Source organism: Cricetulus griseus, chromosome 5 (genome assembly GCF_003668045.3).
Source record: "Cricetulus griseus strain 17A/GY chromosome 5, alternate assembly CriGri-PICRH-1.0, whole genome shotgun sequence".
Taxonomy (NCBI): Eukaryota; Metazoa; Chordata; class Mammalia; order Rodentia; family Cricetidae; genus Cricetulus; species Cricetulus griseus.
Window position 1 is genome coordinate 102,594,301 of NC_048598.1, and position 15,981 is coordinate 102,610,281.

Below are 15,981 nucleotides of genomic sequence, written 5' to 3' on the forward strand. Positions count from 1 at the left end.
AAAGGTGTGCTTCACAACTCTACACCCCTACCATACAATTCAGCTTGTTGATTTCTCATTCAAGGCACCCAATTCCTAAAATAGGAACTCAAGCCCACCAAAATACAGTTTATCAATAACTATATCAAGGATAGTATGGGACTGACCACTCCTATTAAACTGAACTGCCTTACTTGTATTTCCTTACATCATCATACAAAGAAAAGGTGCTGTACCCCTGACCTACATCCCCAGCACCTCAGTATTCATGCCACAGTTACCGGGAAACCACTAAGACTCAACAAAGAAAGAAAATCAAAGAGCTTTTCCCCTTATGAACATAGATGAAAAAACTTGCTAATAAAATACTAAAAAAACAAATCCAAGGACACATCAAAAAGATCATATTCCCATAATCAAATCCAAGATGGTCAGGGATGGTCAAGATACAAAATCAAGAAATGTAATCCACTATATAAACAACCATAAAGAAAACAACTACATTATCATCACATTAGATGGAGAAAAGGCCTGTGACAAAATCCAACATGCCTTCGTGGTAAAAGTTCTGCAGAGGTAAGAGATATAAGGAACATACATAATCAGAATAAAGCAATTTCCAACAAGCCTATAGCCAGCATCAATTTAGATGGAGAGAAATTCAAAGTTATTCACCTAAAATCAGGAACAAAACAAGGACTTCTACTCTCACAATGTCTACTCAATACAGAACTGGAAGTCTTAGCTAGAGCAATAAGACAACTGAAGGAAATAAACTGGAAAGGAAGAAATCAAAATATTTTTATTTGAAGATGATATGATAATATAAGTGACCCTAAATTTCCACAGAAGAACTCCTATGGCTGAAAAACACTTTAAGCAAAGTAGTTTGGATGCCCAATTAACTCACAAAAATCAGCAACTCTCCTATGTACAAATGACAAAGGTACTAAGAAAGAAAGCAGGGAAATAACCTTTCAAAATAGCCTCAAATTATATAAAATACTCACAATAACTCTAACTACTCCTTGAAGAAAGAAACTGAAGAAGATATGAGTAAAAAGATCTCCCACACTCATAGATCAGTAGAATTAACATAGTAAAAATGGCAATCCTACCAAAAACAATCTGCAAATTCAGTGCAATCCCCATCAAAATCCCAACACAATTCTTTACAGAACTTGACAGGATAACTGTCAACTTCAAATAAGACAACAAAAGTCCCAGGAGAGCTCATGCAGTTATGAACAATAAAAAGACTGCTGGAGTTCTCACCATTCCAGGTTGCATGTTGTACTACATAGGTATAGTAATAAAAACCACATGTTACTGGCATAAAAACAGACACAGTGGATCAATGAAATAAAGTTGAAGACTGACCCAGACATGAGCCTACACTCCTATGAACATCTAGTTTGTATAAAGCCAGAAATACAGGGAAAAAATACAGCATCTTCAACAAATGGTGCTAGACAAACGATGTCTGCATTTAGAAGAATGCAGATAGATCTATGGTCACCACCCTGCACCGAATTCAACTCCACATTTATAGACTGTATGATCCTGCCTTGTGGGAAATGTTAGCTGCTGAGTGGTATATTCTTACAACACACACACACACACACACACACACACACACACACACACACACACACACGCCACAGGCAAGTGCTCAATGTCTCAATCCTCTCACCTGCCTAAAGGGAGACAATTGGGTTTGCAGGGATCAATATGAGGAGTTGCCCAGTAGGAAATTACAGTGGCTCAAGCTAACCTCCCTAAATTGTATACCCACCAACTTGGTTTTCCACATTCACATGGTATAAATCACTGCGTACTGGGCAAGTATACAGAAAGGTACTTACAGGTCAGAGACTTAAACAGTCTCTAGCTATTGCCTAGCCTATTTTTTCCTGCAGTGTACACAATAAACTAATCCTTCTATCCTGGTTTTAATGGAGTGGGTAGTTTTAAAAGTACATGATACTCTGAACCTTTAATCAAGAAGGAGGTAGAGTCAGGAGGACAGCAGGGTCAATGCCCCGGGGGTATAAACATTGGGATCAAGGCCAAGAAAGTCAACATAACAAACCATGTCTTGAAATATTTTTCTGAAATCTGGAAGGTGCAACTGTTCTGGAATTACTGTGCCATCACAATGAGAAATCATGCCACATACTTAGAGATTAATTGAGAAAAATTCTTCAGTATTTACACATCTCCAGCTCTACCTAACACACACAGAGGGGCTGACAAGGAACAGATTTGCTAATTTACATAGGCTCATGCATTCCACACTGCTGTCAACCTGGAGAAATGCTGCTCACAGCCCTCCTGCTATCATGGCTTGCTCAGTTTGCTTCCTTATTTAACTCAGGAGCATCTGCCCAGGGTGGCACTTTCACAGTGGGATGGGCCCTATTACATCAATCTCTAAGGAAGAAAATAGCCTATAAGTGTGTCTAAATACCAGTGTGACTCTAGACTGTGTCAAACAGACCGCATCTAACCAGCACACCTACTGAGTCATCTAACCAACCCCAAAGACAGATTTTTAAGCAAAACCTCAACTCTCTTAACCCTGGCTTTTCAGCATCAACTTGTGCACAAACATATAAAGTGTTGAAAATCTGTCAAGTTTAGGACTGGAGAGATGGCTCAGAAGTTACTACTTGTTATTGCTCTTGTAGAAGACCCGTGTTTTCTCCCAGCACTAACATGGTGGCACACAATCATCCCTAGATTCTCATGAAGGGGATCTGATACCTCCTTCTGTCTTCTGTGGGCACAAAACACATGTGGTGAACATACACACATGCAAGCAAGTCACTCTCATACACGTAAAATAAGATTACAGGAAAATTAGAAACAGACTCTCATATTTCCTATAGGTCATCATAGACAATAAGCCAGAAATACACAAAAATGTGACAAATATGTGCAGCCAAAACTTAACTTTGTAATTAAAGATCCCAAGAAACTTGGTAAAAGGAGAGAAATGCATAATGGTAGACAGGAAGGCTAAATATTATTTCAGTACAGAATATGAGCGATGGATTCAGCAACACTCCAGTAAAAAGTCTAACAATTTTTCCTGTCAACAGAAAAATGATGACAAAAGGTCATCACGAATGAAAAAGTGATCAACACAAGATTAGGTAAAGAGCACACACAGTGACAGCATCTGACTTCAAAGCTTCCCGGACAACTGCAATAAAGACTGTACTGTTCGAGAAAGACGTGAGAGGTCAACAGGACCTAAGAGAAAACTTAGAAACAATCACCATGGAAACAGTGCCGATTTGACCCACGAGGCCAGGAAACCCAGGAGGTCTGGCCTCCCTGACGCAGGCGGCTGGTCCACCCCGGCATCTAGGTGCGAACGCTCCTGTCACAGAGCCCCCCGCACAGCACCGCGCCGCCTGCAGACGGATCTGCACCTGGACGTTCAGTGCCAAGGGCGGGACTTGCACAAGACCGCTGAGAAAGCCCAGCTCTGCGACAACTCGGCAATTCCGCCTGCGGAGGCCACGGCGGGAGCGGCGCCTGCGCGCACGCTGCGTGGTGACGTCACACCGCGGAACTCCCACGCACAGCCCCCACCCGGTGCTCTGCGCAGCCTCCGCCGGAAGTCACTCGGAGGCCTCAGGACCCGGCCGCGGGAGACAGCGGGGGCCTCACGTGACCTCACGGCCGGCGCCCGCCGCTTCCCGCAGCCCCGGGAGGACTCAGCGGCTCCCGCGCTCCCCCCCGCGCGCGCACGGCGGCCCCTCGCTCACCATAGCGGCCTCCGAGCTCGCCCGCCGTCCTCGCGGCTCCGGCAGCGGTCACAGCGCGGCTCCCACGACAAGAGCGTCTCCCGAGTCCAGCGCGGGCGGGCGAGCGGGCGGACCGGAAGCGTCCGCCCCCACTCTGACCGGCAGTCCCGTCCCGAGCCCTGATTGGCTGCTGTGAACCGAGTGACGTGCGCTCCCTTGGGGACCCCGCTGTGAGGGACGCAGAGAGCATTCCAGGCCCCGACTCCACCGCAGAGCAGAGCTGCGGAGCTGCACGGATGGCGACAGAGCGTGGGGTCGACTCAGGCGTCCCTGCGCCTTCCCTGCCCGCGCGGTGAGCTCTGCTCACCCTCCTCCTGCGCACGGCGGGCGGGGGCGGAGGGGCCGCTTTACCACATCAAAGCAGATGCTGACTGCCAGGGTCTCCTGCCTCCCTCAGTCCCCACTTGTTACCAGGTGTGACTGCCATGCCTGCCCCCTACCCTGAACTTCTCCAGCCCTGGGTTGAATGGCCCTTCCCTGTGTAATCCAACCCTTCTGATGACCTGGTTTTTGTTGTTGTTTTTCCAATCTACTATTTACCTTTCTGACATCTTGGTCTGCCTCTCCCATCCCCTCCCTCCCTCTTCTCACAAGGGTCAGGCTCATGTCCACTCTGGATTCTCCCAAATGTCCCCGTCTCTCCCTTTTATCAACAACCACCTTCCTCCTCTACTGTTTCCAGGAGCAGTCCTGTCCTTTATGTCCTTTTTCTGCCTTTTTCTTTTTTTTTCAATCTGGTGCCTAAGCCAGGGGCCAGTCATGTCTTGCTTTTTTATTTCTTTTCCTTCTTCCATTCACAGCGTCTCTAGCACACACAGATAATTAATGTCTAATGGAGAGATTCCCCCGCCTCACACCTGAAATGACGCCCAGTCCATCCAGGTCAACATTAAACACCCTGATTGACAGTAACCAGGTATCAGAAATTTCAATAAGGCTCACCTAGGATTGTTCACACTTCTCTCAGCTGCACATGGTTAGCCTAACACGAACACTCCCAGCCTTCTGTGCTGGCACTGGTGTATCATGCCAGCATTCGGCAGGTGGAGCCAGGACATCAAAAGTTTAAACCAGCTCCATCTATGACACAAAACACCAGAAATTTTGGTAATTGAAGAGGTGGTGTTACAAATAGGTCATGTATAAACTGACAGGTCATGCAAAGGAAGTATATTAACAAGGACAGCACAGTAGTGGGAGAATGCGATAGGCAGCAGAAAGGTAATCAATCCATACTGTGTAGAGGAACACAGAATATCTCCAACTGAGCTGACAGTGGGCATGGCACTGAGGACAACACCCTCTCAGGCTGAGGAGCCTGGTTCCCTTGACTCATTCAAGGTGCTCACTTAAGCAATGGAGCAGAACTCTGCCTCACATGCTTCTTCCACATATTCCTGTGGAGAGGCTAGCTCCAAGGGGCTCCTGCCCATGGATTTCAGGGTTCCCCATACCCCCTTATTGGGCTGCTGCCACACTAGGTTGGCCAACTCCACACCCGCTAAAGTTTCTCCTGTTGTTAAAAGCTCCACACACATTTGGTTCACAGCTACATGTGAGCAGCTCCAACTACCCTCAGCCAGGCTGTGCCCCAACTGTTCTCTGTCCAACTGTTCGGTGTATGCAGTGATAGCCAGTCTCATGCTTCACTGGCATGATCAGCAGATTTGTGGAGACAACTGGAAATTCTATAGTGCAGGAATTAGTTAAAAAAAAAAAAAACGAGGGTTGTTTTCCTCATGTTAAAATGGGAAACAATATTACAATGACAGGAGGTAGGTTTCTGTATGATTCCACGTGGATGGGTTAAAAATAGAACAATTAAATGAAGGAATACCTAACTTAGCTGGGATTTACATAATGCCATTAATAATCATTACTAGTGGGCTGGAGAGATGACTCAGAGGTTAAGAGCACTGACTGCTCTTCCAGAGGTCCTGGGTTCAATTCCCAGCAACCATGGTGGCTCACAACCAACCCTAATGAGATCTGGTGCCCTCTTCTGGTGTGCAGATATACATGGAAGCATAATGTTGTATACATAACAAATAAATAAAATAAAATCTTTAAAAAAATCATTACTAGTTTAGCAAAGTCTTATTTTATTTCCCCCAAACGTTGGTTGATATCAGTGCCAAATATGAAAAACTGACAAGATAAAATTCTTAGAAAGACAAACTAAGGAACTAAGAAAAAATTCACATATAACCATGGAGATTTAGAACAGAAATTATCACACCATTGCTTTATGAAGCTGAAAAGGAGTGTCCTGAGGTTATTAGAAAACCAACATTTGTCCCAAAGGCTATTCAGAAGTAAACAGGAATCCTATAGAAATACTGGATTTGAAGAGACTTAAAGATGCAAATGTTTCATAGGTATGCGTTCACCTTTTGTGAAGCAGATGGTAAATTCATGGGCCTCTTGGAAAAAATAATTCCATAAAGACTGGAAAGATTTAGTTACAGCAGTGTTGAAAGGAGGTCCTCAGTTACAATGGAGAACCTGGTGGAGAGACAAAGTGAGTGCCATTGAACAATGAGGTAGGGTTAGATGTCATAAAATTTTCCATGATCGACGGGTGGTGGTGGCATACAACGTTAATCCCAGAACTTGGGAGGCAAAGGCTCGGACCATCCTGATCTACAAGAGCTAGTTTCAGGACAGCCTCCAAAGCCACAGAGAAAACCTGCCTTGGAAAAAAAAAAAGAAAAAAAATTTTTTTTTCCCAAGATCAAATCCTTGGTGAGGGAGGGCCATTATGCTGATGTGGAATGACAGATTACATTTGATGATCATACCTTCGGCCTATGCCATACAGCATCTTTGAATGCTTGGGACAAGACTGAAGAATCAGGAAAGAGGACTGATCTATCTACTAAAATTATACATGTCCCAAAAGAAACCTTCACTGATTTTTTTTTTTTTACAAAGATTGACTTCAGCTAAAAATAGAATAACAGATCCAGAAGTTAGAGGAATATTAATTGAATCTTTGGTTTTGAAAATGCTAATTTAAAATGTAAGAGGGTGATCAGGCCTTAAAAGATTTGTACCCATAGATGAGTGGACTAGAAATACATGTGATACTGGATCTCACATTTATGATAATACTTGCGTAAGAGAAGTGACTTCTAAGCATTTTAATAAAAGTCAAAGGTTAGATGTTTTAATTGTGGTAAATCAGGTCATCTGAAAAGGGACTGTAGGCAAGGTGTTCCTAGGAACAATATTTTTTTTCTAGAGAGAATCCAAATATTAAGGCCTCAGCATTCTTGAATATGCAGAAGGGGTGACAAATTTCAGTGTTGGACTAATGAATGCAGATCAACAAGGGACTGGCAAGGTAAGCCTTTGCCATCAGGAAATGTCACAGGGGGACTCTTGCAGGCCCCCATGTCAAATTTAGTTCAATCATTTCTTTTTAGCATTGGGAAAAATCCTCCACAGAACAATTAAAAGACTTAATGCCTATTATACAAAATCATACTGCTCTAAATGACAGGACAGCTTTAGAAGATTTTTAAAAATTTCATGAGAAACCATAAAGCAAATATTTTGATGAAATATTTTATTTAATTTATTTATTATGTATACAGTCTTCTGCCTGCATGCCAGAAGAGGGCACCAAATCTCATTCAAGGTGGTTGTAAGCCACCATGTGGTTGCTGGAAATTGAACTCAGGACCTCTGGAAGAACAGTCGGTGCTCTAAACCACTGAGCCATCTCTCCAGCCCCTATTTTGATGAACTTCTATAAATGATCAAAGACCAGAGTTAAAATAAATGACATTTTAATTGAGGGTTTGGCAGACACAGGGGCAGATGTAACAATAATTACACCAAAACTTGGGCATTCAAAGTGGCCTCTTCAAGTAAATGTTCACCTTTTGGGGATTTGAACTTTATCTCAGGTAAAACAAAACATGAGACATGTCAAATGTATAGGGCCAGAAGGACAGGATGGAGAATTGAAGGCACATGTGTCTACAGTAGCAATGAATTTATGTGAACATGATTTGTTACAGCAGTAGACTACCCGGATTAACATTCTTTTATTTCAAAAACAAACAATAAACTAACATATGTTTCTGGGGGAAATACTAAAAGCAATTAGAAAGAAAAGTCAACAACCATCTGGGTTCAGCTACCCAACAGCCCTGCCTTTAACATGGTAAACTGACAAACCTGTCTGGGTGGAACAGTGGCCTTTGACATCAGAAAAAGTACAGGCCTTAGAACAGTTGATATGGGAGCAGCTAAATGCTCAACATATTAAAGAGTTGACTAGTCCTTGGAATTCTGGTATTTGTCATTTAAAAAAATCTGAAATATGGAGAAACAGATCTAAGAGCTATTGATAAGGAGATTCAACCAATGTGCTCTTTACAGTCTGGAATTCTCTTGCCTTCTCTATTACCTACATGATGGTCTGTTATAGTGATTGATTTAAAAGATGGCCTTTTTTTTTCTATACCTTTGCAACAGGTTAGAGAAAAATTTGCCTTCACAGTGACTACTTACAATAATTCCCTGCCTATTAAAAGATATCAGTGGAAAATTCTTGCACAAAGAATGTTATAGAGACCTACCTTGTGTCAATATTTTGTAGAGCAGCCATGGGAAATAATTTGTAATCAGTTTCCTCAGTCTATAATTTACCATTACATGGATACCTAATAAGCTTCTTCAAATGCAAATACATCAGAGAACGTGTTTGAAGATGTTAACATTTTGCCTTATTGGGGATTACAAATTGCTCTTGAAGATTCTATTAATTACCTAAGATACAATGTATGTTTACAAAAAATTCAACCACAGAAAGTTCAAATCAGAAGAGATCAATTATAAATGCTTAATGATTTTTAAAAATTGCTGGGAGATATTAGCTTGCTATGGCCCACAATTGGATTGACAATTCAAGCACTAAGCAATTTATTTCAACCCTTTCAAAGTAATAATGACTTAAATACTACTAGAAAATTATTCATTGAGGCTGAGAGAGAATTGGATTTAATAGAAAAGATTACAGAATACACATGTGGATTATTGAATCCAGAGCTTGATTCTATTCTGGTTATTTTTCCTTCTACACATTCTCCTATTGGAATCCTAAAACAGAGAAGATGATTTCTTAGAATAGATATTTTATTTTTATTTATTTATTATGAATTCAATCTATACAGTCTTCTGCCTGGATGCCAGTAGAGGGCACCGGATCTCATTCAAGGTGGTTGTGAGCCACCATATGGCTGCTGGGAATTGAACTCAGGACCTCTGAAAGAATAGTCGGTGCTCTTAACTGCTGAACCATCTCTCCAGCCTGAGTGACCAACATGCAGAAAGTATTGTTTTACATACTGAGACTGAACTTATTCCAGATGGTCTTGAATTAACTTTTTTATTCAATTACAATAAATAATCAAAAATAGAAATCATCCCTTGTCATATCAGATCCCATATGCATCTAGTAGCCCTCTAGCATAAGGTAATGAGGAAATTGATCAGCTATTAGTAGGAAATGTGCTAGAAGCCTCAGAATTTCATAAGAAGCACCATGTTACTAGCAAGGGTTTCAAAAAAAATAAATAAATAAAAGATTGTTCTATGACTTGGCAACAAGCCAAGAAAATTATAAGGGTCTGTCCTACTTGTTCTTTGTATAACCAAACTCTACTACCTGCATTAAATAACACAAAGGGCACTCAAGGAAATGAAATTTGGCAAATGGATGTGTTTCATTCTGCCGAATTTGGAAAATTAAAAATACATACACAATACCATAGATACATATTCAGGATATTAATTGACAACAACTTTGGGTTTTGAAAAGGATGACTTTGTAATTACAAATTTATTAGATGTTATGGCCATCATGGGGACACCTGTACAAATTAACCCTGACATTGCTCCAGCATAGTCCTCTAGTAAAATGAAACAAGAATCTTTCATATCACAACATGAAGCATATATTGCAGGCATACCACACAATCCTACAGGGCAAGCAGTTTCATAAAGATAGAATCACACTCTAAGAGAAAGGGATAATAAAATCCACACAGATAGTTTGCACAAATTGTTTAAGTGCTAATTAGAAAGGAATGACAGTTGTAGAGACATTAGATAATATAAAACACTGCTGAATTAAATTTGCCTGTATACTTTAAAGATGTGTTGACCTCAGAATGAAACTAGGATATGTGTTACATTGGGGAAGAGGTTTTGCTTTTCTTTCCACAGGAGAAGATAAGCTGCAGATACTGTCGAGATTAGATGTGAACAGGAGAGACCGCTACATTAGGTGACCATTCAATACAAACTAACACATAAGACTAACAAATGCCTTTCATTTGATCAGGTATAACATTCCAAAAAAGAAACTCTCTGAAGTTAGGGTTGAAGCAGGTTATTGTTTTTGTCTTATGCAGAAAATGAGGGCATCCAAGTAAGGAATTTTAAGACTACTGGACAAATGAGAAATAATCCAGACACAAATTCATCTCTGAATGAATTCAGAGAAAATGTCCGAAGACATTTTCTGTAATAGGAATTTAGCAGAGTCCCTGCATCTAGTATAAAGATTAGAGTGAATAGTTGTTTTCCAGAAGTGCTTTGACCTTGAAGAAATCATTGTAGAAAGCAATGATTGCTTTCCATGACTTGTAGAATTGTTTTTCTAAAGGGGCATTATAGTCTTTGCATGATGTTGGTCAAAAGACCCTTCTGGCACATCTTAAGTTCTTGGATTACCGGGTGCCCAAAATGGTATACAATCAAGACTAATAGCAATGACATGTTTAACCCCCCCCCAAAAAAAAACTTTGTGTAACTATCAATAAGTATGCTTGTCAATAGCAGTTTCAGGTTGAGTCCAACAGAAGCTAGAACTTCTTGCTGCTACACAGTCCTAAAAAGTTCATCTTGGAGTGACCTCTTTTTTGACCAATTCATGCAACACAGAACACTGGAAATCAATCTAACTCTAGTTGTACCAAGCTGACCAAATCCAACAAGCAACTTAGAGTCATCTCCAGATCCCAAACACAGATTTTTAAGCAAGCCTCAACTGTGTTAATACTCAGTTTTCAGTGTGTGGATCTGAATGTAGACACACAAAATTTTGCTGATGGGGGATGTCCTTCTATATATATGTTTCTCTTATTGGTTGATGAATAAAACACTGGTCAATAGAGGCAGGAAGATAGGTGGGACTAGGAGATGAGAATTCTGGGAAAGGTAGGCAGAGAGAGGTGCCTCAAGGAGACACCATGTGGCAGAGGGGGGATTGATGGGTCTGAGCCATTCTCTGGTGAAATGGGACCACATGGAAATTTTGGGTTGGTGAAAATGGGTTGATAATTGGGTAAAAGCCAGCCAGTGGGAAGCCCTTGTAATTAGCCAACAGATTAATAATTAAAAAAATAAAAATGGAATGTGATATAGAAATGAATACATTGGTATGAATTTTGGTTTATACAAATTTAAGGTCAATTTTGTTACATGCATATTTCTACTATTGTTTAGGTATTGTGTATATACAGCTCATTTAAAAATGCTTATAGTCACCTATAATAGCCAAAACTTCAAGTTATGTTGATTAGATTTTCTAGATATATAGAGAGTTATATTTCAAATGGATAGATATTCTTCAAACCTTTCAAAGACCTACAGAATATGGCATTTAAAATGGCTTAGGGTTTTTCATGGCAAACTTATACAACTGCTCTTGGCAACACCAACCAATTACGTCAGAAAGGAGGATAGGCATCGAGGAAATGTGTTATGGAGTTTGCTTTCAACATGGCAAGTCTAGCCATTTAGGCAAGAAACTGCTCTTGTCAGGACTGTTTGTATGCTATCCAAACTGGACATACAGGACCCACAGAACATGAAAAAACAAGATGAGACAGACCTGCAGTGTTCCTGCATCATGGAAGTCTGCCAGACATTTTGCAGGATACAGAAACAAATGACTGTCAATCTGCCAATACAGGTAGACAGTTTCAAAATTTCCTGCTTCATTAAGAAGTCTGCCAGACACATTTGTGGCCTATGGGCCAAAGATGGATGCCCCAACATAACAGAGAAACTTTGGGTTTGGGTACCTGTCCAGGCAGTAAAATGTCTCTGCCAATTCTAGAGTTTATATACTATCCTTCTTAAGTCTTTGATGGAGCTGAAGATAGATAATTATGGTTATGGTTTTCCTTAGTTATGATAAAAGATAAGTTATATATAAAACTTTGGACTCAGATAGGATAGGTGATAAAATACTTTCTTTAAATTTTGCCAGATGTTAATGGAATAAATATTGTTAACTATAGTTCTTACTTGATAACTGTCTTGTTAAAACCCTTTTTATTTAGACTGAAAAGATGATAGGGGATGTCCTTCTCTATATATGTTTCTCTTACTGGTTGATGAATAAAACACTGGCTAGTAAAGGCAGGAAGATAAGTGGGACTAGGAAACAAGGGGAATCCTGGGAAAGGTAGGCAGGTAGGCAGAGAGACGTGCCATGAGCAGATGTCATGTGGCAGATGGGGAAGTGATGGGTCCAGATTCTTCTCTGGTGAGATGGGACCACATGGAAGTGCTTGGATTGGTGGAAATGGGTTGATAATTGGGAAAGAGCTGGCTAGTGGGAAGCTGTAACCATCAGCCAACAGATTTATAGTTAACAGAGCATCCCTGTGAATTCATTTGGGACTGAAGCAGTGGGGCATGTTGGGACAAGAAACTCTAGCAAAATGTAGACACAAAATTTTGATAATCTATCAAGTTCAGGACTGGAGAGATGACTCAGTAGTTAAGTCTCCTTACTCTTCTACTAGAAGACATGAATTTTATTCCAAGCACACTACATTGTGGGTACATAATCATGCTTACATCCTGTTGCAGGGAATCTAATGCATTCTTCTCTTTTCTATGAGCACCAAACATACACAGAAGCAAAACACACATACAGATGAGATTAAATAAATATAGCAAACTAAAAACACCTCTGATTTCCTTTGTCACAATGGACAAACCAGCCAGAAATACATAGAAATATGACAAATATCTATAGGACTAAGCCAAGCACCAAGTGCTTCATTGGGGGTTCTAGGCATAAGCTTTACAATAAGAAATGCTCCAAGATCTTCATTGGGGTTTTCTATGCAGGGCATTTACCACTGAGCCACAACATTTCCTGGTTGCCTGTTTACTAGCATAACTGAGTTTTAGGTTCAGAAGCTCAAACTATCTTCTGGCCCTACTTGTACAATCCCTGCTATCACCCTGTGTTCCACACTGGTTGTTACCCATTCAGAGTGAGCTTATACCCCTGGGTAGATGGTTGTGATGTAGGTGGCATATTGGAAATTGTAACATGTCAGGTATTACAGAGTTATGGGAATCAGAGGGGAAGAGTGTGGGTAGCCATGGTGTGATGAGGTCAGCTGCATACCTTGGTAAGGTCCTAGGCTGGTCTCCCAGTGTATAATGAGTCCCTTTCATCATCCTGAAGGCTAGGGAAGGTGGCCCCTGAGCTTGCCGAGGTGAATGATGGAAACTGAACAGCTGAACCTGCATCAGTTGCACCTATAGCAAACACCCACCCATATCACACTGCTCCACTTGAATCAGCACCCCAACTTCAATGTCCATAGGTGACTGAAGGAGGGACATGTTGTTGAGGCAAGTTTCCCAGGCAGGATCTGACAAGCTATCCCTGTCTGTACAGCTGTTATTAAGAATGATGTAAATATACTACACTTGTTGCATTGGTTACAATAACCAATTGGAGCATCAACAACCAGACTTGCTCAGAGACTCTCTTCTTTCTCTTTGCCTGTTTCCTATGTAAGAAGTAGGAGGCTTTTGCAGTACCTTGGCATCTGGGAGGTTCTTCAGTTTTGTGTAGTCTCAGTGTAGTGGGTCCCAACTGTGAACAGGAGGGACAGCTCCTTTTTGACATTTTCCTTGTCCTTCCCCAGGGACTCCTGGGCCCAGCTGTGGTCCTGGCATGCTTCTTTGCTCCGTTTGAGGCAGTGAAGCTGCACCTTAGCCATGGCCAGGTTGACCTTGGCTGTGTGCCCTCTCTTCATCAACAATGCCTCAAATTGCATTTCTAGCCCTAGCCCACATAAGACTCTCAGAACGTTTAGACCTCAAAGAGAAGGATCATGAGTCTCTTCCCATCCTTCTATGCTTAACTGATCACATTCCACCGCATGGAAAGTTCTGAATAGTGACTTGAACCTAGGGAAATTCTGACCTTGCCATGGATTTCTGGCTACTAGCAATGTGTTCCCAGACACATAGTTAAGCCTCTCTGTGTATGGCTTCCCCCCTTGGTAGTCCAGGCCTGGTACTTAGGTGGATGAGACCAAGAACACTTCAAGGGCTACAAAATGTAGGTTCTAGATCAGCGTAGGCAAGTGAGAGAGACTGTTATCAAAACAGATATACACAATATTTTTTAACAAAAATTTTTATTTCTTTGCAGTTTTTGTTTGAGATGAGGTCTCAGTGTGGACCAGTGTATCATAATGTCAGCTACATCAATGTTTTCAGCTCAGATTGTACTCATTCAGTAGAGCAATGGCTCAGCATTCACCGGGCCTCTGCATAGAGAGAGCATGATTTTGAAATCTGTCATTCCAGCATTAGGATTTGAAAGCAGAAACAACATGATTTCAAGGTCAACAGAACTTTATGAGCCTGTTTTAAAAATAAAACATCAAAACCAATGATTAAAAAAAAGGACCAAGGCTTGTAGCCAAGACGGATGGATGTGATTTGCTTATGACCCACATGGTAGGAGTGGGCGTACTGCATCACATAGGCTGTCATCTGATTCCAAATTATACTCTACATGTGCATGCACAAAGACAAGAAGAATGAATTAAATCTTAAAAGAACAATTCTGAGATGGTTTCACAGTTTAGTACCTGTGGAGCACACAGCAAACATTGCTGCTTTGCAAAGTTCCAGTTATTTTAACATTGTAGATCACAATTCTCCAGCATCTTTTTATTTTCATTGATAATAATTCTCACTATGTGATTTGGGAGTTTCCGTATGCGTTTCCTTCAGGAAATTTTGTGTGGGCTTCAGTGGAGAATAAGGATGTATAAAATGACAGTATCTTTAAACAAAGTGATTGTTTGGAAAAAAATCTCCATCACCATATAACGATATCGTGTGATAAGTGTACCCACTCTCACACAAGAATTCACAGTGTGTCTCCCATTACACCAAAAATTGAGAACTGGACACATCTGGTCACAAGGATGAAAGCACACTATGGATCAAAACAATGGGTTCACATCAATACTCACAGATACTTGATGAACTTACTGCTTTTTGGCTCAGTAGAAATGCTATGAAAAGGTTGATGGCCATGTTCATCCAAGAATCATTAGGTCTGTATGTGTTTGTTTGTGGTTAAACTATTGTGCAATTATAGAGTGTACAAGATATAGCTCTTTAAAAATAAACCAGTAGCTATTTTAATTCACCCTCAGATCCTGTCAGCTCCTCCCTTCATCGACTTTACAACTCCTCTTTAGGACCTGAACCTCACTGGAGCTGGACTCTAACAAATACATTCTGTAAAAAAAAAAAACAGTTCAGTTGCCAGCCCCACATGGCAGCTCACATCTTGAATGTCTAAGTTCCAGGGAATTCAATCACCTTTCTTGCTGAACACAGAGCCTTTGTGTATGGACAGACAGGGTCATGGGGAAATATACCTTGAGAGACTAATGGTAGGAGTCATTGACATGGAAGAACTCTCCTATCCTCTTATGCATGGACCCCAGGTTGACCAGCTACCTCTGTAGTTGGGTTATGCGGTTTAGCAGGATGCCCAGACCCTGTACTCTAACCCTTACTGGGTTCCACCCACACCTGCATTTGTCGATCCTGTAATTAGAGGCTTTTCATCCAATCCAGTCCTGGAGCCACTTTTAAAATAGCCACACAGAGGATTAATATTAATTATAAACTGTTTAGCTTATTAGCTCAGGCTGATTATTAATTAATCCATACAACTAAATTAACTCATTTTTATTAATCTGTGTATTGTCATGTGGCCGTGAAGTTACCTCATTTTTTACATGCCTTCCTTTCTTGGTGGCTGGCTGGCATCTCCCTGACTCTACCCTTCTCCCTGTATCTCTGCTTGCATTTCCAA

General features: G+C 41.1%; 2 protein-coding genes across 3 annotated transcripts in view; both read right to left on the minus strand.

The window, feature by feature from the left end:
* Positions 1 to 3,576, minus strand: part of LOC100767866 (zinc finger protein 260) — a 35,350-nt gene extending 31,774 nt beyond the window's left edge. Inside the window, 1 exon segment of the mRNA XM_035445619.1 lies at positions 3,264 to 3,576. Coding sequence (XP_035301510.1) covers positions 3,264 to 3,266 — 3 coding nt within the window. The 5' untranslated portion in view covers positions 3,267 to 3,576.
* Positions 3,577 to 5,882: 2,306 nt separating this feature from the next.
* The window catches only part of LOC100767289 (zinc finger protein OZF), a 38,739-nt gene continuing 28,640 nt past the window's right edge, over positions 5,883 to 15,981 (minus strand). For both annotated transcript variants that reach the window (XM_035445618.1, XM_035445617.1), the window contains one exon: positions 5,883 to 6,302. In XM_035445618.1, coding sequence (XP_035301509.1) covers positions 6,260 to 6,302 — 43 coding nt within the window. In that variant the 3' untranslated portion in view covers positions 5,883 to 6,259. The remainder of the gene's footprint in view (positions 6,303 to 15,981) is intronic.